A 25,440-nucleotide genomic window follows, 5' to 3' on the forward strand; every position below is an offset into this window, starting at 1 on the left:
TGGCATACGACTTATATATTTGGCCTTTTCCACACCCCTCTTCATTTTTATTTTTTTAATCCTGTCTGTCTTTTTTTTTTTTTTTTTTTTGGTCCTTTCTTTGTCCGCTTCATTTTAGCTATCCTCTTCCTCTGAATGCTGTCCTGTACTTCCTCGTTCCACCACCATGCTTATGTATCTTCTTTTCTCCTTCCAGATGACACCACTAGGACCCTTCTACCTGTCTCCCTGATCACTTCTGCTGTGGAAGCTCTTCCTGACCACACACTGTCTCAGCTTCTGTCTGCATTCCTCAAACATTCTTCTTTTTACTATCTTTACTCTCCTTTTCTTCCTGACCACCAGAGACATTTTACACATCACCAACTTATGCTGTCTGGCTACATTCTCTCCTACCACTACTTTGCAGTCACTAATCTCTCCGAGATTGCCTTGTCCACATAGAATGCAGTCTAATTGTACTCGTACTCCTTCCTCCGCTCTTATATGTAACTCTACGTTCCTGTTTCTACACATCATCTGTGAGTGTGAAAGGCTTTATAGTGAGACTTTATTCTGAAGGTAAAAAAAAATCAAGTTTAAAGAGAACACTGGTGAAACCTACAAGCAAGTTCATGTAGGATCTTTGAGCGCAGTTTTATTAAGAATCCTGGATTCTTTCCTGTTGGGAAGAGGGAGGCATTAGTTTAAAGGCCACACCAGTGAAATGACTGAAAATAAACCCCACTTTATATTTTATTCATATCTATGTCTAGACATAGGTGTGCTTTCAATATAGTAACTCTTCAGCTGTTTTATATTGACATAGCAATTATTCGTGAGCTGTTTAAAATACATTGTGAATTTTATATACGTGAATATTTGGTTGTATAATTTAACATACATGAAAATTTGTCATCAATCATGAATATGCTTGCATGTGCAAATAAAATGAGATTTAAAACTCTTATGTATTTCTCTGGATTAGAATGTAGATGGCTCAAAGAACTAGGGCATTATGTGCAATTTGTGACCCGAGCAATACGTCAGGAGCCAATTCCTTAATTCAGTTGTGCTTCCAAACATCTGACAACGACCAGCAGCTGTTAACACAGATACAGCTTTATGCAAGTCTCCTGGCAACAGGAATGTAGGTTGTTTTTTTACTATTTATGAAGTGAGGACTATTTAAACCAAGTTCGTCATTATGAAGCTCACCATTATTCCGTTGTAATATCTCTAATGTCCAGCAGATGGCGGTTTAAGCTCATAGGTTTTTTTTTTACTATATTCTTGGACGTGCAAGTCGGACTGGAATTTGAATCTGTGGCCAAAAAAAAAGTGTTTGTCAGTCACATTCAGTCCTTTACCCTGGAGAATGATGTTGCAAGCAGAAAATTCACCATGTACTGGTATCATAAAAGCGAAGAAATTATGAAACAGTTCAGGTGATAATAGGGTGCAGGAGCTCTCCCTTCACTGCTGTGCAGACTGTCCTTCTCCCCTGGGAGTGTGTGTGTGTGTGTGTGTGTGTGTGTGTGTGTTTCCTGTTTTCCTTGTGGCTCAGATATAGCTGTTTCTGATGAGTGTGCTGTTCTGTATTTGTGAGATGGTGGAAAAATGAGCCTGGGCACACTGCAGTCTGAAGTGCAGGTGTGTTTAGGATTGAAGGGGGAAAATGGTACGTTTGGCAATACAAACCTTTGTATAGAACGCTTTCCTGCGATATGAACATTTATTCAGCAATTTTCTGCCTCGGAAAAGCTTTGCCAGCATTAAAAAAAAAATAGCAAGGATGCTTAGCTATGAGAGTCCAGCAATTAATCAACTGCATGCCATTCCTGACACACTCATGAAATTTATCAGAATGACAAATACTGCATGCTTCACCGAGTCATGTTTTTGCATATTTTGGTTGTGTGAGTACACATCCACCTGTTTGGCCTTTTCCCAGATTGGGGGTTTTAGCTCCCAGAAGTGCACTTATTGCTCCTTCTTATCAAAACATAAGGTCAGAGGTTGGCTCGACATCCCAGTGCTGATCACAGTGCAGGTTTGGGTCCTGTGGGAGTGAGACTAGAGGCTAGGCTGTGTATATAGACCTGCCATTTGTAGCCAACATGAATCTTGTGGCCGATCTTGAATTCCCTATGCTACGACTACTGCCCAGGATCGATGTTCCCTGGCGGGTCCTTCTCTACCTCCTGATTCATTTCCCATTAGCTCCAGGGCCTCCTGTCCTCCCTCCGACTGATTTCCCCCTAATGCTTCACTGTCCGAATGCTGACCCCTCTCCCGGTCCCTTTAGACTCTCGGCAGTGGAGGAGAGGCTCCATCATCATCCCCCGGCTCACTGTTATGACTGTATTGGATTTATGTGCTGTGAATTATAGCTGCGCTAACCTGGTTGCCAGGAAAGCCTGTACCCACTCCCCTCCCACCACTATCACACACCACCACTTCCCCAGCCACAGAGTGTGTTCTGTAGCGCTGCACAGAAAACGCAACATTGACTTTTACAGTTGTGGTGGGACTTTCCGCCGCTCTCTGCCCTCTCACCTCTCGACCGGGAACGTCGATCTCTCGTCACTTAGGCACATAAGGTGGCCTGTAGCCAAATGTCTCCTGTGAGTTAGGTACTGTGATAGTCCCGGGCTAAGGCCCGTGTGTTATTCGAATTTGTTCCTTTTTCTCTGTCCTACGCAAGATGTACGTTCATAATTGCTACGCTGCTGGCCAAGATGGAGCAGAGCCAGACTGTGTGTTTTCTTTTTTGTGCTAAATGCTACACTGATGTTTTCTGCTCCATGTGCACGGTACAAGTTTTGCATTTCATATGGAATTCATGACTCTGTATAATAAACAATCTCACTTAAAAACAGTTACAGTTTTCCTTGCACCAGCCTTCTGTCAGTCTGCTCCAGCCTGTAAAACTGACTTCAGGCCTGCAGCTGAGTACACGCAGTCCCAGCGTGCTACATCCTGAGCAGGGACAAATGCTACGTTGCTTTCCGGGCCTTCCTGCGGTTTTACCCCAACTGGCATGCGTGTCCTCCAGCAGGGGGAGCATCAGACTTTGTGAATTCTGACCCTCAGCATGAAGAAGCCATTGGCCAAAACATCACATGGAAAATATTTTGCTGTATGTACTACTTTTTGAATGGCTTTTTCCAGAAGTCCCATATTTTAGATAGATTTAAATTATGCTAACACGATTGCTCAAGTAATTGTTTTGTCAAGTAATTAAACATACACTGACGCACTGAATTATACATTTATTATTTATTTATTTATTTATTTTTAGCTGAGATTAACTTTTATGTTCTTTTCCACAGTGTGAATTGTTACACTCAAAAACAACCACAAGCCAAAAGTATTACTGAAAGAATATGTGACGAGTTTGTGTTTGGTTAACTGTCTTTTTTTTTCTTTCTCTTCCCCCCTTCAGTTTTCTATACTGCAGTCATGTCGTGTGCACAGTAAACATCCTGACAGTGGAATATCATCACATTATTTGTTTATCTGACTTTTTTTTTTTTTTTAAAAATACAGTCTGGAAAATTTACCACACACTTCCCTGTAGTACCAAGCCATTTCCTGCGGTGATTGGGGTAGCTGTCAGATCTTGTCCAGTTCAGGGATCATGTTAGGCTATGCAGCATTCTCTATATGGATGTGAATTATTTAGAGTGACCATCATAGTTCACCAGATCATTCTTGTGTGTCTCCCTGAGGAAGTGAGCCTTAGGGCTTTGTCTTTATGTTTTAGTTTTAAAAAGCACACCAGAGTCTTATCTCACTTGTCTCTCGGTGTCTCCCCCACTCAATAGCAGGCTTAGGAGATGTACACAGACTTCTGAAGGGTCTATATACAATGTGCAAGAGTGTGACAGAAGGTACGGAGTAGCATGAAGCCGCTCTTTGACCTAGGAAAAGATCAGAACATGTTGACCTAACCTTCGGGGCACTGTGTGTGTGTGTGTGTGTGTATCAGTGGATCAGAGTGAACCGTGATATGACTCTTGCACCAGGATTACAACCATGATAAAGATCTGTGTGTGTGTTCAGTCAGATCTGGGACTGATAATGGAGACTCTGTTGGCTTCAGGGTAAGACGGCGTCTCTGTGGTGGCAGATATCATCTCTGAAGCAGCTCCTCCATACCTGTGTTACTCTTCCAATACGCTTTATTTTTGCGTTTCATTGTTAATGTTATCAAAGCTAATGACTGGATTTGGGTTGACACATTACCAAGGAAACGGAACACATGGGCCGTGCGTGTGACATCACGGGATAATTAGGCCTCGGAGCGCACCCATGTCTACACCAGCACTGATTTGCATTTTAATATGTTGTTAGCATAGGTGAAGGTTTATCTCCTCTTGATTAGATTCCAGTGATGTAATTACAAAGCCGAGTTTTAGTTCTCAGAAAGGGCACCGTGCATAAACATCAATATGATTACCAGTAATTGTTTCAAAACAAATAAGCAGCAGAGTAATCAGTCATCGCGCTGCCTCCGAATTGTTTTGGCGCGCTGCTTCGGCAGAGGCACATCTCACTCAGCTCATTTTAACATCTCAATTTAAATTGGCTTTCCACTCATCAGAGTAAAGAATATTTTAAAGACGAGTGGCATAGACTCAAAGGTAATCAGTGCTTTTAATGATCTTATTTGTGTGTGAGTGGCTCAGCAGACATTTACTTAAGAGGCATTGAGAAGGCTGAGGCGATGCTTTTCAAAAGCTCTCCCCTGGCAGTCAAATCCATCCATTTAGGAACGAGGAATTATTATTGACTTTTCCCCTCTCTTTCTCCTTAAACAAGAAAAGATAACGGATTCAACCTTGGGAGAGCAGCGCAGTGGAAGCTCAGCGAGCAGAATAAGTAATGGCGCCAGCGTCTAGCCAGGACGTGCCTCGCCGTGAAATGGGCTATTGATTTCAAACAGATAAACTGTGTTCTCTTTGTGTGAAGAAATTACTGAACAATTTAATTAGGAGGGGATAAACAACAATATTTATCGCCCACTGTTCCTTAAAAAAAAAAAAAAAGCTTCCCTCTCTATCCTGCCTGTGTCTCGCTCATCATTTCTTCTGTCCAGCAGAAGGTTTAGCCAACTCCACCACCCAGGAGAGACGCCATTGATCAGGCCACTAATTCCTCACAGTTTGGCAGTCTCTCTTCACCAGATGACTCTGTTGAAGCAGGGATTGACGGCCTCCATTTAATTCGGTGTCATCCTGCATTGTTTGAGCTGGTCCCAGCTTCTGTTTACCGCTTGTCTAAATGTAGCGTTCAGTGCCAATCAAATGGAAGACTCACTTCTGAAGTGTTGACAATAGATCAGCACTTAGGTGGGGCTTCACAGCTCCATTTACAAGCATTTTACATTGTTTCCTCAGTAAACGGTGAAGTTTATATGATGGTTGTTGTGTGTGATTTAAAATGGGATCACCATCGGAAGAGCACGCTGTTACCATGCATTGAGTGGTCGGTTGTTTAGGTGTAAAACAAATCCTTCTCCTAGTGTAGACGGTTAAGATAAAGTGTAAAGATGTGTAAGATGTGCCAGTGGAAAGGAGTTACTACAAACGATGCACATGCATCTAAATGCATATTAGTTTGCAAAATATTTCTGGACGGATCAGCAAGAGGAAGTTCATTCCACTACCAGGGTGCCACTACAGAGAAGAGATTTGATGATTGTCCTCATTATGTCTAGAAGTGTGGCACATCAAGTTGGGCTGTTGAGGTATGAGCCGGGATTCACAGTTTGGTTGATTCTGGAGGAGATGCAAGGACTTAATAATACTGTTAATAATAACAGAAGCATGAATATCAATTCAGACTAAAACTGAAATAAGTTTCAGAAGAGTTTCAAAGATGATTGTATTGGATGAGGGAGTACTGGGACCTTGTGCTCCTTATTCTCAGGAAAGGCTCTGGATCCAACATGACCCTCATCAGGAAGATGAAGGAATCTTGAATCTAAACTGTCATTGCAGTTGTCCGGCTCTGCTAGACAAGCGTCATGCATGTCTTATTACACAGAGACCCTGGGGCAGACCAGGACCTGCTGGAGAGCTTATCTCACTTTTGGCTTGGGAACATCAGGGAAACCCCCAGAAGGTTCAGGAATTTGTGGCTTGGAGTAGAAGTTGTCTCGACTGGTGACTTCATCCTGCTACCAATCTGCTCCGCCCAGGCAAGTGGGAAAAGGAAAATGAATCAAGCTTGGAGCTGTTTTTTGTGTCACTAAATTAAAAATGACATCAATTCTTAAAACAGGCTTTACTCCATTCCTTTGAGGTCTTCAAATCCAAGCGCTGCTATTGTAAAGAAATTGTATTTTACAGTAAGCCATGTCCCTAGGGGGACGGCATGTAATGTCCTTAAGTCGTGACTTCCTTTGTGTGCCATCTTGTGGGATCAGAGTGTGGGATGTAGAAGCATCATTTGTGTCTGAGCATGCTTCGGGACAGATAAAGATCTCCTCTGCTGTTCTGGCTGGTGGATATGTCAGGACAGCTGTGGAGAAGAGGGCAGATTTGCGTGTGTGTTCTCTGTGCTAAATGATTAAATGGTTAAAAGAGCTCTTGATTGTAGTGGAGCCACATGATCCCCTGGGTCTCCGCGAGGGGGAAGAGGTCCTGAGGCAGCTGCTACTTTTGGGCAGGGACTCCTTAAGCCCTCTGAGAAACGGGGCCCCCATGCTCTTAGGTGCTGAAAAGCAGTTATTCAAGACCAAATCCTCTGTGTGTGTGTGTGTGTGTGTGTGTGTGTGTGTGTGTGTGTGTGTGTGTGTGTGTGTGTGTGTGTGTGTGTGTGTGTGTGTGTGTGAAAGAGGGAGAGAGACAGATTCTAACCCATTGGGGTCCCCCTTGTGTGAAATGCACACTGCGATTCAACTGATTCTGCGTAGACGACTGGGAGCAGGTGTCCCAGTGAGCTTTATTAACCCGCTTCCACGTTTCCTCCATCCATGTGGTGAATTCGGGCCCCATGGGTATGAGTGTCTCACGTGTAGGCCCAGACACTCAGTCTGTCCCAGACTGATTCAGACATAAAGAGAAAGCAGTGTGTCTGTGTCCACAGTGATGGCAACATTCCTGTCCAGTCCCAGCTTAATGCTGCCATTTCATGCCTGTTATAACTTTATTCGGAGGGGGAGCCCTTGGCATGCCTGCCTTTCACCTCTACGTTCTCCTCCCTACTACTTTTTTCTATCCTTCTTGTTTGCCTTTCCTACGTCACGGGTGCGTTCCTTTCTCCCCACCACATTTGGTGCTTGAGGCTCAGCTGTTCTTGATTGCTCTATTAGACACAGAAATAAATGGGCATGAATGTAAGATCAGAGAGCATTCAGGGCAAAGGGGTAATCATGTATATGTAGACACTCTGATGAGGTGTTCTACTTGTCGTTAGGAGGGAATAATAATCTACTAGATTTTTTTTTTCATCTCCTTACTTTTTTCGTGGAAAGTAGATTTCTTTCACTCCAGTAGTCATTTGGATTAAGATGAAAACCTGAGACTAGAGGTGTTAAGCAATCAAAAGACAAAGAGTCTCTGTGTGTGTGTGTGTGTGTGTGAGAGAGGGAGAGAGAGAGAGAGAACGAGTGGTGGAAAGTTCCAGCAGCATTATCACTGAGCAGAGGCCTCCCTCCAGTGGAAAGTGCTTTGTGCAGGTTGATGTGAAGGCTGGCACTTGGGCCAGGAAAAGGGAATAGTGATGGAGAGATGTTAGTCGGGCCTGCAGTTTGCAGGTTTATTTTTAGAGACTGGCATTTAAAGCTGGGACACTCGGTTCTGCCTGCTTGTTAATGACTCACGTTGGGGGGGGGGAGAAGACCGCAGCACAGGCGGCAACAACAGCAGCGCCAACAGTAATAGCAGCTCTCCTCTCTGGTCTGTGCTCTGTTCTGTCCCACAGCACCGGGCTCAGCCTGGCACATCCGCCAGCTTCTTACCTCCCTCTGATTTATGGCATTCACTTTTGTTTTCTCCATGCTAAACTCACCAGCCTTCGTCTGATGTGCTTGTTTTTTCTTTTTTTTCTTTTTAAAAAAAAAATCCTTTTGTTTTTGCCCTTTAATGGAACCACAGTGAAACCCCAAAACATTTTTTATAAACATTTTAACATTGACTTTTAAAACCTAAACAAACTTCCAATGTCAAATCGAAATTTATAGATGGATTTATAGCAGGTCTGAGTAATTCACTTGTTTATTAACAGGCTAACGATGACGTGCGCCCCCAGGACCACCTTGTTTCTATTAGAAGTGTAGGCCTTGGCCGATGAATGGCTGCTTTGTAGATCTCGACTGAGGAGATGCTTGTAAATTGTACATTTCCTTTCAGTCCCTATGTTTATGTGTAGTTTACATGACAGCTACATTAATAACTCCTTGCGCTCTTGCCACCTGGTGTGCACTTTTTCAAATAAATAAAATAACCAATCTTATTTGGCTCCATAACTCAGACAACACGTCTGGAGGCTCAAAGTTTATCCACGTTTTTACTCTGACACCCATCAGCGTTTTAATAGCTATTTTAATCTATGTGTAGTATACGGCAGATACGACCAATCGCATGCTCTCTGTTGATGCCACGTCTGCCATATCTCAGAGGTTGGTATATTTTTCATGGCAGATCTGGTAATTCCACCATTTCCGATGAGAAAACAAGTCGGCTCTTTTGGAGGTCATGGTTCTATGTCAACAGCTCTAACAGATGCCGTGTAAATCTTTTAGAAGAGATCCCAGAACTGTAAAGACGTACTCTCGACCCCTGTGGAGCTCAGCACAGACATGATTGGACGAGATGAATGCGCTTCTGACTGTCTGACAGCTGTCACTTCACCTGACATGTTAAACACACATGTGGGAATATTTCTCTCTCTCATGCAGGATTTTCTTGTGGGCCTGTCTGATTTGAATTGGGTTTGTTTGTGCCCTACCACATTGCTTTTTTTTCTTTTTTTTTCTTGGGGAGCGTGAAGCTTCCTGGCATTGTGTAGCGAGCTAGAGCGGTTCTACAAGGTTATAGATGTGGGCAGAATGCCCTCTGAGTAATCTTGGTCAAGTGTTTCGTTTTTAATGATGTGTTCTTGGAACTTAGATGCAAATACAATCCCCCAAACCCCCCCACCTCGAATACCCCACACTTCCCAAACTTGGAAATGTCTTTGTTGTCCACACATTTATTTTCTTCATCTGTTTTGAAACTTTTAATTTTTAAAGCTTGTTTCTCGTTTTTATTTTTTATTTTTTTACCACTTTTATTGAGATGGACATTTAAGAACATTAGTGTTAAATTATGACCATTTTATTCTGCCCAGAGATTACATTGTCAGAGTCTGGGCATTATGGACGATTTCTCCGCTCACTTTGACCCAGGCTTCCTAACCTGTTTTACAAGCAAATATAAACTAAACTTTATTAGGAACGAGAAGGAAATTAGCAGCCTAATCTAATTTAATAGCTCTTAAACAAAATGTTAATTCTGCAAATTATGTGTTTCTTCTTCTTCTTCTTTTTTCTTTTTTTAATTAAATGCACCCACATCCAAAAGAATGTGAGCTAGTCTATTATTCATGTTACTCCAGGCTTCCAGATGTCTTCAGAATGAAATGTCTCTTCACACTACATGTTTTTAAGACATGCGATGCACTATTCCTTATTTCTTTCTCTCTTTTTTTTTTTCTCCATGAAATGTGAAGAGCACTTTGGTCTGCGATACACCACAGGTGTCCCTTCATTCTCAGCAGGCTGATTGAACGATATAATATGAGCAGTGATCACATTCACATTATTTCCTTCATCCAACATTTGGTCAACTCTTGGAGTACAATTTAATAGATTTAGATTTTGTATTGGATGGATGGATGGATGGATGGAAATACTCATCCATCCATCCATTCATCCATCCATCTGTTCATTCATCTAACCATCTTTTCAATACAAAAACTAAATCTGTTAAATTGTACTCCAAGATTTGACCAAATGTTGGATGAAGGAAATAATGTGAAATGTGATCACTGCTCATATTACATTCCTCAATCAGTAGATGGATGGAAAGATGGGTGGATGGATAGATGTATTTTTTTGTAAAATGTATTGTTTTTTTCTGGGAATTCAGTGAATGTATCCTGTTCTTCTTCTTTCCCAGAATGATGAGCAGCCTTTCATTATTTTTGTACTAAAAAGTTATTTATCTTGTTTCTGGCATGAGTCAACCTGCAAATGTTCATCCAGCTTTGATGCAGATCTACATTCAGTGGCCTTCTGTCTACTTGAACATGTCATTTTTTACTAATACAAACACAACTGCTAGGTATAAAAGCTGCTATTCAATTAAATTACGCCATCCTGTGTGCGCGGGGCGACATAGTGGCGTATCCTTTCTTGCCTCTTTGATTCCATCCTGAGCTTGAGTTACACTGTGTGTGTGTGTGTGTGTGTGTGTGTGTGGCACTTCACATGATCTCATGTTGGCCTGGGTTACACTGGATTCTCCCACTGCATAAAAACATGCCAGTGGGTCATTAACTATTAGACTTTTAACTGTCCCGAGGTATTAATGAGTATGTTTATTGTGCCCTATGATGAACTGGCATCCCATTCTGCTTGTATTCCTGCCTTACACCAGTGTTCCCAGTATAAAAGGTATAATCAGGACAAGGAATGACCAGGAATACAGAATTGTCTGAAATGTTGATGTTGAATAAGAACTGACTTGAGTTTGAGTAAAGGAAGCAAAATGAAGATGTCTTCTTTTGGTTAGGAAAAAAAATAACAGTATTTCTGTCTTAAATCTTTTCAAACATTTGTAGTTCACAAGCAGACCATGTCAGCATTAAGCATTATTGGCCGCAGGGCACCTGTACTTATGCAGTAGTCTATCAATCACGTTCTGTTCAGCATTTCTGTATGAATATGTTCATTTAGCATCCGGGGAGAAAACGTACTCTTCTTGGCTAGAGAATAAAAAATCCAGCAAATGACAATGAAGCACACGTGTGCACATCTCATTTTTTAACTTCTGCTTATCTACTCATTATTTCTCGATTTAAATCTCATTTGCTGTATTTTCCACTTGGAGGGACAAGCAGGTCCTTTAAATAGATCCACAGTGTTGTGAAACATTGCCTAGACTAGCTGGTTTGGCTGCATCCCAAACTGCATAATAGGACCTTAAATGGTTTGTCAGAATATCAAGCTGCTAGATACCGGTAGAGTTTTGACTCCATGTGACCTCCTCGGATACTTTTTTACTTAGTCACTTCTTGTCTTCATGATTCCTTTTGGTTAGAAACTTATAATCTTCTGCCATCTCTTGGTATGGAGAGTCGCTTTGGTCCGGTTTGTACGTGCATGCCTGCAGTCAGCTGTAATTTTTGCGACGTGTTAAAAACGGAGGAGAAGCAGGAGCAGGTTTTTTTTTTTTTTTTTTTTTTTTTTTTTTTTTTTTTTTAGTTGCCCTCATGTTTGCCAGTGTTTATAAGATGTGGGCTCGGTGTGTCAACCGACTAAGAGCAGCTCCATCATTCTGAACATACAAAGAGATTATGAACCCAAACATAGGCTGCTGTAGTGTCTAAATTTGTTTTCAAAATGTATTTAAAGACCATTTTTTCTGAAAATTAAAATTGTATGCATTCTGTGTAGTGACAACTTGCTTAACTTTAAGGATGCTTTAATCCCGCGACAATTCGAAAGTCAACTTTTGAACACCGAACACAGATAAAAGCTTATTATTCTCTAAACTACACGCTGTTCAGATTTTGAAGGTTCTACCTGTTTCTTATGAAGCAGTCTTTTAATCTAATTAAATACACAGTAATAAACTCAGCAGGCAGAGACTTTTTGAGCCTCTCTGAGCCTGAAATAATCATGTGCAGTTTTATTTTTTAATGATTGGAGTGCAAGATATATCAATTTTAATATCTGGTGATGTTCTTAAGAAGCATGTTTCATTGTTTAACATTTAACAATACCCCCCCCCCCCCACACACACACACACACAATCCTGACTCCGCTAACTGTCCTTGAGTGACCACTTTGGCCTGAAACTTCTGGTTATTAAGCACGTAACTAAACTCAGTAGTATTTAATTGTAAAATGCCTTTTATTCTTCTTCAGTTTTGGAGATGATGATTGGCTGGCAGATAAACCAGGTTTATGTGAGGTTTGGTGTTGTCTGTACAGAACAGAGGGGAAAACAGACAAAATATAAAAGTACTGCATATGTTTAGAAAGCAATGACTGATCTAAATCACTGATGATTTGCTCACTATATGTCTATCGTTCTATTTCTCTTCACAGCTGTCTTTTTATTTTTTTTAAAGCCGGCCTCATATTTGATCTCAAGGTCCCGAGCCAAAGCAAGCTTTTTTAGTTGCTGATCCTCCTGAACCATGTAATCAAGGGCATCCCAGTACCTGGCTGAGGTGTGTTTAGAGCTGGAACAGTGTAAATATGTGGACTGGCTGAGGGTCTCTTAGGACTGATTAAGCCTGATTAAGATTAAGGAGTTCAGGTTAAATAGTTGACTCATGATTGAGCGATTATAGCATGGTTAGCGGTTAGCGGTTAGCACAGAGGGTCTGCTGGCACAGAGCTGTGGGGTCGTGTTGTTTACTTCTCTCATTACAGGATCTATCTGTTACGTGTTACTGGAATGGATCTGATTTTCTTATCCTTCTTATTTATTTGGGTTCAGTTCCACTGATAAAAAAAAACCAAAAACTATTGGACTGGTTCATGATATTCTGGTTTTAATTAACTGTTTTTTTTTTTGTTTTGTTTTTTTGCTTTAGAAAGAGCCATCTGATACAATTCAGACCTGACCTACTTTAATGGCAAACACAAAAGAACACTTAATGGTACTACTTTTCTAGTCTGCATCTACATGTGTGCAAACAAAAGTCATTAACGTCATAAATAACAGAGCCTGGAAAAAAAAGAGGGGGGAGAAGGGTTGTTCTGCCATTCTGAAATGACACTCTATTCTCATCTTGCTTTAATATATCTAACTACAAGCACATGCGGAAAACATTCCCCTCTTTTATCAATCTGACATTTAAGTGCATTCTTTTCAACCCTTGTAACATTTGTGGTGAGGCATTTCAAAGGGAGCAGGCTGACATTCCTCACTGTGCCCTCTTTTTTTTTTTTTTTTTCATTTCTTTCTTTTTCTTTCTTTTCTTTTTTTCTTTTTTTCCCTAAGCGAACACTTGATGTTCTTTCAGCCCATAACTCGGCCCCTGCACTCATTTAGGACTAAACATTTTGATGCCGCTACACTCTCCTTGCAGACTTGCTGTCCGAATTTACGAGCTGCTACATGCAATCTTTTGACTCTAATAAATTTTCGCTGCCCACCGGAGCCTCTCGTTTCTCAGCATGAGGAGCGTGGAGGCATTGCATTTCCGTTTTGTCATCCCTAATGAGTCAAGGCTGAGAGAGACTCTTAATCCAATAGTCTTGTGTGTATGTTGTATCGTCTGATCTCCTGCCACCACTGCACTGCTGCCCACTTCTATTTCTGCCACTCTGTACGGCTTTCTTTCATTTTTAGAATTGATTGTGGTTTTCACAGTTGGAGTCAAATAAGTGCTCCGAATGGTTGGGATTGAGGGATGTTTGCCAGCCGGCCATTGATGAACGGCGCCTGCTTTTCTCTGCAGACTCACCGTTTGTTTGTTTCGGTTGCCAGCGCAGTCACATCAGCTGCTTCAAGTTGTGCTACTGTACAGTTAATAAAACCCACATCAGTACTGAGCAGTGATGTTTTTATTTCCTGCTGTGCAGTGGACTGCTCACAACATGAGTTAGTAAGTAAACACTTGTGCTTTCTGCCTTCAGAATCAACAGGGTGTACGTACTTTCTAGAGTGTGGGCGGCTCTTTGGGCATGTTTGTTACCAAGCAGAAGTTGATGGCTGATGCTAATATGGGTAAAATGCAACCTCCAGTTGAACACAGTACAAATTGTAAAATGTTCTTTCTTGTGTTCGCGTGTGTGTGTGTGTGTGTGTGTGTGTGTGTGTGGTTGTGGTTTGATCATAGCTTCAGTCCAATATGCTGTGGTCTACTGGTTGCTGTGTCTTGGGTGGAGGAAGTGTGTGTGGGTGTATGTGTGCTGTTCCCACACTCTGTGGAGAGTATGCTTTGCTCCTCAGATAGGAGGCGCTCTCTGCCTCTTCACTACCAGCACACCAACAATTCTATCTGACTCGTGTTAATGCAGTACACAAGTCAGTGTTTGCTGTAAATTTGCATTAACATTTCAATTTGTATCCAGATTTCGGTTTTATTTTAACACACAAAACCAGTCGTGCAAGGAGGAGCCGTGTGACTTGTGCGATGTCCCTTCTCAGTTTACAGAAGTCCACAGCGAGCTGCACAGCGGCGCCTTGAGGAGCCCTGACGCACTGAGCATCCTCAGCACGAGCCTTTTGTTGCCAAGTGTACAGCGTTGGTGTTACTGAAGGAAGCACTTAAACATGTACTTATGTGCGATCTCTCTTCGCTGAAGCAGGCCCCCCTGCCGCTCGCTTCCTGACCACCCCCCTGCCTCACGGGCTCATTCTGAAGTGTTGCTTGACGAGCTTTTCCTCCCTGACAGTGTTGCTGGAGGTGTGACAGAAGTGCTGTGAGTCAGGGGTGACCTGTTCACTGAGCTAAAGCAGCTCCGTGCTAACAGAACATCTGAATGGCTTTCATTGGGCCCCTGTGTTTTTTCCTTCTTTAAACGGATCGTTTATAGACATTAGGAACATCTATACACCTGCTCATTCAGTCGGCTAGTCATGCTATTTTAGTTAATCAGCCAGTCATGTGGCAGCAGCTCAGTGCATGACTTCAGCTAGATAAAGATCAAGAGCTTCAGTTGCTTCATGATCACATCAAACATCAGCATGGTGAGAAAGGTAAGACACCTTTCTCACCATGCTGATGTTTGATGTGATCATGAAGCAACTGAAGCTCTTGCATGGTTGGTTATGCTAGAGGTGCTTCTTTGTGTATTTCATAAACTGCTGAACTTCTGGGATTTTTATTAGCAGCAGTCTGTAGAGTTTACACAGTAGGTGTGAAACGCACCCTGGGTGTGACAGGCATTGTTGGTGATACACCCATCAGAGGAGAATGACCAGACTGCATCAAGCTAATAGGAAAGCTTGGGTAACTCCATACATGCACTCTTTACAACCACGCTGACAACCGTGCGTGTGTGTGTGTGCGTGCGTGCATGAGTATGTGCATGTGTTTCTTCTATTTCCATCCTGTCGTGTAGTAAGTATGTTGGCATTGCTATCCCAAACATTTTTAATGCCAGTAAATTAGGTGTGATATGTGCAAAAAAAAAAAAAAAAAGGCTAACATTTTGAATTTGTTTTTAGCTTTCCATTTATTGTGCAAATCCTCAAGAGAAGCAGCTAAAGGTTCAGCTCACCCCTGATGATGATATTGTTTGCATGTTGCAGAAAAACTATCTTAACAAAGTCATATTTATTATTTTCTTTCCTGAAACGATGCCCAGATAGCATGCTGTTCACCGCGCATGTGTGCACGCTACGTGCAGAAGTACAGTACACACGCACATTTATAGATGGCTTGCTGCCCTCCGGCACAAGGCTACAAGTCCTCTATTTCCTGTTTACAATGTATGAGGTTTCCTGTTCTCAGTGTCTCTCTGCTGGTTGTGTGGTTTTGCAGAGATGCTCTGGACAGGCCCTGTGCAAAAATGAAAAGCTAATGTTTTTTGATCTTTTGCATTTAATCTGCCCTTTTTTATAGTCATTATTTTTCTTTCTTTCTTTGCCATAGGTTTGAAGAAATAGTCAAGAATTTTAAAGTGGAGTACCATGCTGGCGGTGCCACCCAGAACTCTGTGATGATTGCCCAGGTTTGTCTTTCAATTCCCTAAAAGTTTCAACCCAAACATGCCATCAGAAAAAAAAGAAATGTGACAAAGTAACAGATCTAAACAACTGTCTCCGAGTTGGTCTGGTCACACCCCAGTTCCACAAATAAAAACAGGAACACAAACTCCAAGGCTCACAGCTATGTTGATCTACAGTAAGTGTGGTGACTAGAGACTGTCTGAGGCAATCTACAGAGATTATCTTAAGAGAATATGTGTGGTTAGTGATTACTTGCAACCCTTTTTCCTTTGAAATAGAGGCTTTTTAAAGCCCTTCCTGAGAGTGTCATGATAGTATTCCTAATAGTACATGATAAATGGATTTTAAGGTGCAAGATGTAGTTAAGTCACCTGTTTAAATCCTCAGTGAGACCATCACTTTAACTGCAGAAGCCTAAAAACTCTCCGAGCTCATTCAGCATGAAGTTCGTCTCCATGTAAAGGCTTTTTCAGAGTAATGACTGAAATGATTTCATTTCCCTGGTTACCCATCAGTGCTGTTCTAGCACAAAGAAGAAGAGTGTGGACGGTTAAGATGATACTCTGAGCATTGAGTTGGCTATGTTTCTTCTTTTACGCTGGGGACCAAAGCCGCTGCCATCCGCATTATTCCGGGTTTCTGATAAACTGTGTGCCGAGCTCTCCTTAGCTCTCTGTAACTCGAAGTGTTCACTATTTCTGAGGAGAAATATTTCATTGGCATCCTTGTGACGCTGACTCGAATCCAAATTCAGTGATGAATGGCAACACAAAGCCATTTACTCCCAATGTCCTGAAACAAGACGGTCGTTGTTTGGGCCCCAGCCAGAGAATGCAACTGCACTTTCATTACGTTATTGCTTGAATCTTTACTCTTGTTAAGCACATTTATAATGACCAGCCACGGCCTCATCAAAGGACAGACAGGACCAATTTCTCATTTAAGCTGCTCTTGCTCCAGTGTTCATTTGCCTAAGTGGATTTGGATTAAATGAGCTTGTTATTGTACCTGTCCTGTTAGACACGGTATCAGTCACTGAAGCTGATTATAGCAATGCTTTGGTCAAAATGCTGAGCCCTCGAGTAGCACAACACAAAAGTCCCGTCAATGACCGAACGCATGTCTGAATCCTGACAATTCCACAGTCGTCCATGGCCCGGAAGCAAAGGATGTAAAATTAGCCATGCAGTCTGAGTGGGAGGAAGGGCATTCTCTCTATACCCTATCAATCACAGCGACACAAACTAATGGGGTGTGTATGTGGAAAACCCGTACAAGGGTCTTTCCCAAGCAAAGCTGTATAAGGTGACTTTGTATGCTGTAGGATTACAATAGTCCCTTTGCTGGAACTGAGCTTCCAGCATGACAATTCCCCTGTGCACAATGCAAGAGCCATGAAGATATGGTTTGCTAAAGTTGGAGTGGAAGAACTCTAGTGTCCTGCACAGAGTCATGACCTTAACCCAAATGAACTCCCTTGGGAAAAACTGGAACAGAGATTGCACCCTAGGTCTCTTTGCCCAACATCACCTGACCTCACTTGCCCCTTTTCCGCCGAGGCAGTTTGAGTGCTGGTTCAGAGCCAAAGCCTAATTTAGAACCAGGTCTTTCTTTTTCAACAGCCAAAGCACCAGCACTGAACCAGGAAAAGTGGTTCTTAAGTAGCACCAAAATGTTGCTGGCCTGGACTTAAGAACCGCTTGTGTCAGGGGCTGTAGCGTGGCTGTGGGCGCATTTGATAATGTACCTTAAGTATACTAATGTTTAATACACTTTTACTTTACTGCAATATGATCAATCATCAGCACACATGATAGTAGGTAGCTACATGCTAATGCTAACTTTTTTTTTCTGTGTTAATGATAAAATAATGTTATGTACTTTCTTGATTACAACCTCCGTTTATACAAACTACATGGAGCTGCACGTACACGTTGGACTCGCCGCGTTTGGATGCCAATGTAGGTTCACAAAGCCATGAGCATTAACAGTAAAGCAACATCCGCCTTTGTGTTTGTGTTTGCCACTGCTGCCCTAAAGTCTCTGGGAAACGGCCAGTGGATCCAACTTTGAACCAGCACTAGCTCTGAACCAGCACCCGGTTCTTTCTGGTGGAAAAGGGGTAAGAAATGCTCTTGTTGCTGAATGAACATTGTTCTACAAGTACAAATTAGTACGATGCTCACATGTCTACAAACTGTTTGCCTTGTAGTGTAAGATGAGAATTGGCAGGTGGATGAGCATTGTCTAGAAATCTTGCTGCTTATTTAAAGGATTAAACTTAGGTACAGGATGTTGGGCAACAGTTTAATCAGGCAACTCAGCACTGCAGCACCTGTAAAGCCAAGAGCAACGTTACCTGTGTTTCCATGTTGTAGAAAATGAGAGCATTCAAACTCGATGATATGGGTTTCCTTCTAAGCACACATCAAAGCACCGGGTGAAGATGAGGTGTTCAGTCAAAGCCTTGGGGCACAACCAGGCGGCAGGAGAGGAGGTGCATTGCTTGCTCAAGATTGGTGGGTTTTGCAGCCAGAATCTCTTTAAACTTCTCAAACTTTCTCATCACCTTATATATTAATCTTATATGATTAAACTATTCAAATATTAGACTAATTATATAAAGACATGCAGAGTTATTTTAATTTATGTGTATTAGTTTTTTTTAAATATAGATAAAGATTGGAATATTATTCCTGACAACACATTAGGTTTTAAATGATATAGGTTTGGTTTAAACCCACTGTTGTATAAATAACTCTAAAGTAGCAGGGGCAGTGCATTTAAAATAAATAAATAGATAAAATAAAAAATTAACTCTAAAATATAAATATTAATATATGATTAAATATAAAAGAACTTTGAACATAAATAGTAAAAAAAAAAAAAAAAACTCTGGCTATGCTTCACAGACCTCTTGGGTGTTCCTGGACCCAGCTTGAGAAGTTCTGCTGTAAAGAACTGGACAGGGGGCAGACAGGATGCCTCCAAATATCCTAAAGCTGAAACTTCTGTCCTGGATGTTTTAGTGTGATCGCTACCTTAACACAGCCACTTCGACTCAGGAGGAACTTGGTAATTAACAGAATAGTTGCATTAGATGTGCTCAAACGAAACATGGCAGACACATGCTTCAGGACCAGGGTTATGAATTTGCTGGTTTAAACCATTTCATCCTGTAACCCATGCTTGTTCCCTGCTGCACTCACTTCAGAAAAGTCTCGGATTTTTATTTGAATTTTATTAATGGCAGAGCTTTAAACCTTTCCGCGTTGCCCTTTGATGTGCCTGAATCGGTGAGTCCATGTGTGAGAGAGATGTAGTTTTATACTGATGTTGCCCCCTCATGCCCTCGAGGGCCCGAGCAGATGAAGGCTCCCACCTGCCAGGAGGAACGTTCTCCCATTCTCTTTAAGCAGTGCAGCAAAGGGAGCGCAAGCACTGTTCTGGAGTCCTGAACATCAAAGCATGGACAGTGAATTGCCAAGCACCCCTTCGACCAGCTCTGTTACACGTGCACATACTCTAGACAACCCTAGTGGACGCTTCAAACAGTTGAGAGTGCAAAAGCGGAGGCCTTCTGATGCCTGCTACCAGAAAGCACAGAGTACATCTGGACCATGTACTCTAAGCCTCAAGAAAGTTCACTCCAAATTTCTGTTAGAATTATTTAATTATATATATGAGTTGTATAGATATAATTTAGAGTAATTAATGTGTCCAAGCTAAGATTAATATAATATATATAAAATATAGAGTTTATATATATATATAAGTAAGTCCTTCTATAAGTCCTTCTATAAGTACAGCAGTGTTTTAACCTCATCTTTATCTGTAATAAAGATAAAGTGCTGTTGCCACAAACAACATTTTGACAGCATTCCATTAAAAGTGAGCTACTGATTAATGGGTTTCTGTTCTTATTTTTTAACCTGAGGGCACTTGTTAGTGCAGTCAGTAAAGCTTTATTTGAAGCACGTAAAATTTGTTGTTGTGGGTTTTTTTTTTTTTTGGAGACCACTTTCATCATTTCTGCAGTCAAGTATTTAGACATGAAGCTCTTTATTCTTTTAGAGTTCCTGTTAGAGATGATACTTTTTCAGATCAAATAATTTGTTCTCAGGCTTTGCCAAGGGAAACAAATGCTGTTTTACACCCATGCTGAAAAATGTAATAAACCTTTTAAGGTGCATGTTTGAATTTGTGTTTATAAAATTATATATTTGAATGCTAAGTGTTTAGCAATGACTGCGTATTATTTTTCTACAACATCTTGATCAACATGGTTATTGATTCTTTTCTAATAGCAGCATGTTCTGAAGTGTTATTTCTCTTCCACCACAGTCAGTGATTTTCCAGTGTTTCGAACTGAATTAATGAACAACACAATTTTTTTTAACTGCTTTTAATTTGATTGAACAGAAAGAGAGTTCCTGTTAGCATGTCTGCACTTATGTCATAGCTATAAATTGTCAACTTTTCTGTGATGGAAATCTCAGCCATGTCCATGTGAATGCGCTATAGAATTACTATAGAAACAAAAACGAATTGAATACGAACCCTTTAAATTAAAAGTAATTCTGTGCTCAAATTACAGTAGGTTTGAGAATTCACCCCGGTCTGTGGTCTGTAAAGATTTGGTTGAAAATTTAAATTTCTTTAAAAATGGATCTTCAGGTTTTCTTCATGTGGGAATTTTCTTTCTTTTTCTGAGAAAGATGTTTTGGTGTTTCTTCCCCTTGAATTATTTTTAAAATCTGATCATGTGACTGAGGGACCAGACTTTACTTTACAGATCTGAGTCATAGAGGCTTGTTATGTACACAGTTTATAGGGTAAAGAGCCCATTTGCTGTAATTTGCTATAAAATCACCTTTTAATTTGCTTTTGCATGACTCGCTTTTATTAGTTTTTCATCCATACACTGTTTTTTTTTAAAGTGTAATATTATATATATATATTTTTTTTTAGCTGTTTGTGAGACCCACCATTTGGCAGAGCTTGCTCCGGGTGAAGGGGACAGTGTGCATCAAGCTTGTGTAATTAAAACATTTTGGCAACGTTTAGACCAGTAAATTACTGCAGAAATCATCCGACTCTCTTCCTGTAGAGTGCGGCAAATGAATTCAGCCTGTTGCCTGCATTAATTATTCAGTATCATTACATCATTTCTGTGGTTATTGCAGAGATTTCTAGCACCTAGACAGGCACCTTAGGAGTCAGGTTTAACAAGCTGCCTACAGAGATATCTTTGTTTTTTCACTCTTTTTATTCTCAACCACTTCTGCTCAACCTTTTTTTTTTCCAAGCCGTCATTGGCCATGTCTCCTTTGCAGATTATTTTCAAGAGTAGAGAGGGGGCCCAAACTTGGAATCAAGCTGGACTTCTTTTTTTTTTTTTTTTTCTTTCTTTCTTTCTTTTTTTTTTATTAGAAACACATGTGCACTGTGTAGTTGGAACTCCTCTACGCAGAAAATCACTTAACTGTCTTCAGCACACAACGGCCTTTCCCAGTTCAGATTTTTTGCATGGAAACTTAAATTGGGGAAAAGTTGGTGTCTAGAAGACGAAAACGTTCCATGACCTCATGTTTGACTCTGTGTTTTTGCTTTCTTTTAAATAAGGCCTGATGTTCAATCAACCTCCTTACTTGATTTGATAGATTATATCTTTTTCCTTCTTTTCACCACAAACTTGTTGCTAGTGCGAGTGGACAGAAAATGGCGAATGTTAGACATGTATTAGACCTGGCCTGGGCGCGAGAGGAAATTTCAGTGGAAAGCTGGGGAAATTTACAAAACCTCTGAAGTCAATTTGGCCCCTGAGATCCTATAAACAAGAGGCCTAGCAGGGAAGCCTAAACTCTTGTGGTGAATGGCAACAACATCTGTGTCCTATATTCACTGCTGCACATAAGAGAAAGTCAGAGATTGTCTTGATATCTTGCTGTCTGATTGTATTTCATACAAGCCTGTAGAAAGATTTAAGCATCTGTGTGTTTAATGTGAGAAACCTACCACCAGTTCTGCCTGGTTCTCTTGAGTCACACTTTACTGAACGCTTTTGTAGTGAAGTGCAGAGGCTGATTAATGACTGTGACATTGCTGCAGGTAGAGAGGCGGATGTAATTTGCAGCGTGAGGCTGAAGTCCAGCTCTGTCGTTAAGCACGTTCTTCCACTCCTCGGACACAAGGTTAATTGAACGTTACCGTTAAAAGCCACTGCTGGTTTTCAGGCGGCTCAGTTGCTGAGAACTGTTTATTTCCATTCTAAGGAGGGGAAGGGTCACAGACAATTAAGCCCCTTCAAAAACTGAGGGGGTTACACATACGCCTGCATCTTTGTCAAAACCTTTGGATTCCTGCAGAGCAGTGGAGCGGCAGCCATTTCCGTCTGCTGCATCGAGTATACCGACGAGTTACGGGTTGCACCCAGATGTTTTGTGTGAATTCTCACACCTTTTACTGTTCCTTCTTTCTCTCTTCTCTCTCTCTTCTCTCTTTCTCTTTTTTTGAGTTATCAGTTGCTTGTTTTTTCCTCTACTCCTCCCTCAGGCTTTTATTTACTTTGCAAGACAGGGTGGAGTAACCTATTACCTTTTGCTTGTGCTGGCTGTACACAGGCCTGTCTGAGCCCAGAGCACATATCGCTACTAATATTTTCCCAGTTACCCCTATATGCGAGAGCGAGCACACTGAATAAGCACCAGATCTATCAGATCTGAAGCTGTATCAGTCCTGAGGCCTCCCATCTGGGACCAGATTCTCTCCAAACACTGATCTCTCCTGACCTCTTCATCTGAAAGGCCAGTTGATGCAGACCTGTTTTCTGTCCCTGTTCACAATCAAGGTGTTTTGTGTGATTTATACATCCAGTGTACAATATATTCTGATTATTAAAGTATGTCTTTAACACACTTTCTGTTAAAATATTACTATACTGTCATACACTTAAAGCATTCCAGCACACACTTGGCATATACTTTTTCCAAGTATATGTCTTCAATAATAATGCTGTGTTCGATTACCTTGGAAGTGAGAAGCTGGAACTCATCACTACACCATTTGCTACCTCGGTGCGTTCAAGCTAAGGCATAGAAGTCTGGCTTTGCCCTTTGGTAGCTACAATATTGTATCTAGCTACATTTCCTTCCCTATAGCAGGCAGTATAGTCAGTGTAGTAGACTAAATATGTGTATTTAATTGAAATTGGATATTTTGCTTGAAAGCTAGCATATACAGCATAGCTCCTTTAAAATGAAAAGAAGTCTTGCTTTGTTTTACTTGAGGCTAAGAGCAGACATGTGGCTATGATGTCATGTGCTGAACTCTTTACGGAGCTGGCGAGTCCTTCCTGAGTTTCTAATGAGGAGTTCCTAGTTGAAGAGGGGATTTATTTTGGTTTCCCTAGTCGGTAGGTATAAGATTTATCAAAATAACCACCACCAGAAACCACAACAAATCTTTCATTTGTATGTAGCTCCAGACTGTAGCCCGTCTGTTTTTTCTTTTTCTTTTCAGCAGCAGTTTGTCCACACTCCTACCATGTCCATCAATAAAAAATGGACCAGCATCTATCCACCACTGAGCAGATATTTGGATCTTGGCCATTTTCAACACATCGGTTACATTTACGTTGTAGTGGCACTTGAGTGTTTCATGTTTAGAGTTTCTGGAAATTTGTTAGAGCTAAAATTATTTTGGGAGATAGATCTATGTACGTTTCTTGTAAAAGATCTCGGGCGGGTGCAAGCAAAAAAATAATAGGTGAGTAGGCAGTTTTGGTCAGAGTGCAGGAAAAGTCCTTCTCTAATCTGTCTGATCTTATGCCTGTTGTTGTTGTTATCATCATCATCTTCTTCTTTAAACTCACACAATAACTAAATTCAACAAATGGAGATTAAAAAGTTTTTCTTAAGCTGTTTTTTTTTTTACCTTTTAATTTCTATTTGAATGACAGTTAATACACAGATGTTATAAATATTTATAGTAACTTTTGTAGTTGTTTCTATTTATTTTATAGTAAGGAGGAAGAAACTACTTAACATTAAACACAAAAGTAAAACTGTTTAGTAAATTGCAGACGTGTGGTTAGGCACTGAAACTTGCACCTGCACAGCCTTTCATGTCAGTGTCACTGTGTTGTGAAAAAGGTTTATGCCCAAAATCATATCCGGTTTTATGGTGGCTCCTTTTCTTTTATAGATTATAGGGCAATAGAGGTCTGCCTGTGTGTACAGAAACAGTCAGGGGTACAGTCAGTAGTTGTGTGCACCACTCTGCTTACTCTACCTGGCCTATGACCTTCTGCTTGTACAAGGCATTAAACACAAAGTCTTTCGGAAATGAAACCCACTTTGTATTTAATTTACTGTAATGCTGCCGGTGTATTACACAAATTGCTCATTTCTAATCTTTCTTATTTCGATTTTTCCTTAATCCAAAAGCTCAGACTCTGTGCTGTTTCATTTGCCTGAGAGAAATGTTTTATTTTGCAGTCATCTGTCTCCGTGCAAGAGCTTGTCCTGCTTTTGTTTTTCGCTCGTCATGGATTATTGAAGTGATGTACATTTATAATGCCACATACCCCACATCCAGCACAGGGTACATTGAGTAATAATATTGCATGCAAATGCAATAATTGCATTAATGTTTGCCATGATTATTATTATTATGATTATTATTATTATTATTATAAAAATGTTGTGCTTAAAATGGAAATTAAATCCCTAGATTTGTTAGTTAGCCCATAATGAGTTACATTCCTCTGAAATAGAAGTCTGGTTATGTAGTGGTTAATAAGAGCTTAAGCACAAACCATAATGTTTAAATAAGTTTAAGCATTGAGGATACTTTGAGTTTAATTATAGACAAGTATCACTGCTGATTGGATAGTTAGATAGTGTAGTAGAGTTTATTCTGCCACCCTGTTATCAGGACATCACTGTTTCCATATATTAAAAGAAATGATAGAGAAAACCTTCCAAAACTCCCAAGGTGGGATTGTGTGTCCTCATTACTAGTTAGTTATGACTGCCTCATATATGTGTTGATGTTTTTGTGGCTGCTCCCTTTAGTGCTCTGCAGTGGATCATCTGATCTGCATGTTTGATTTGGCACAGGTTTTTATGCTGGATGCCCTTCCTGATGCAAACCTCCCATTTTAATCTGGGCTTGAGACCGACACTGGCTTGTGCAACCTCTAGTGACTGGACTGATTCCCTGCCTGGGAATCTAACCCAAACTGCACTCTTTAAAAAAAAAAGTAGAAAGAGACAAATTAAAGTAGAGACTATATTTTGGCAGTGGGATTTATAAGCTTGGGATTGATGAGTTTGAAAACAACCAGTGTTTGAAGGCATTTTCACAAACTATGGACTGTTATGGAGAGAATATATTTGCCCATGATACTTCTGTTTGGACATCTATCCTGGTATATTGCTGCATGTTGTCAGTGAATCTGAGCAGCAGCCATATTTAGTGTAACTGTATTAATGCCATGTCAGTAAGAATGAGAAATGAGGCCACAATGCTGGACATTTGCTATAGC

The 25,440-nt window shown here is 40.8% G+C and overlaps 1 protein-coding gene and 1 long non-coding RNA gene across 4 annotated transcripts in view; both read left to right on the top strand.

The window, feature by feature from the left end:
• The window catches only part of adka (adenosine kinase a), a 128,414-nt gene that overhangs the window by 13,432 nt on the left and 89,542 nt on the right, over positions 1-25,440 (top strand). For all 3 annotated transcript variants that reach the window (XM_047812868.1, XM_047812866.1, XM_047812867.1), the window contains exon 4: positions 15,814-15,892. In XM_047812868.1, the coding sequence (XP_047668824.1) occupies positions 15,814-15,892 (79 nt within the window). The remainder of the gene's footprint in view (positions 1-15,813; positions 15,893-25,440) is intronic.
• On the top strand, positions 17,807-20,200 carry LOC113661014. Its single transcript, XR_003444960.2, has 3 exons — positions 17,807-18,012; positions 18,269-18,409; positions 18,803-20,200. It is a non-coding gene; the product is annotated as an uncharacterized LOC113661014 (long non-coding RNA).

The sequence above is a fragment of the Tachysurus fulvidraco genome, chromosome 4, assembly GCF_022655615.1.
Source record: "Tachysurus fulvidraco isolate hzauxx_2018 chromosome 4, HZAU_PFXX_2.0, whole genome shotgun sequence".
Lineage (NCBI taxonomy): Eukaryota > Metazoa > Chordata > Actinopteri > Siluriformes > Bagridae > Tachysurus > Tachysurus fulvidraco.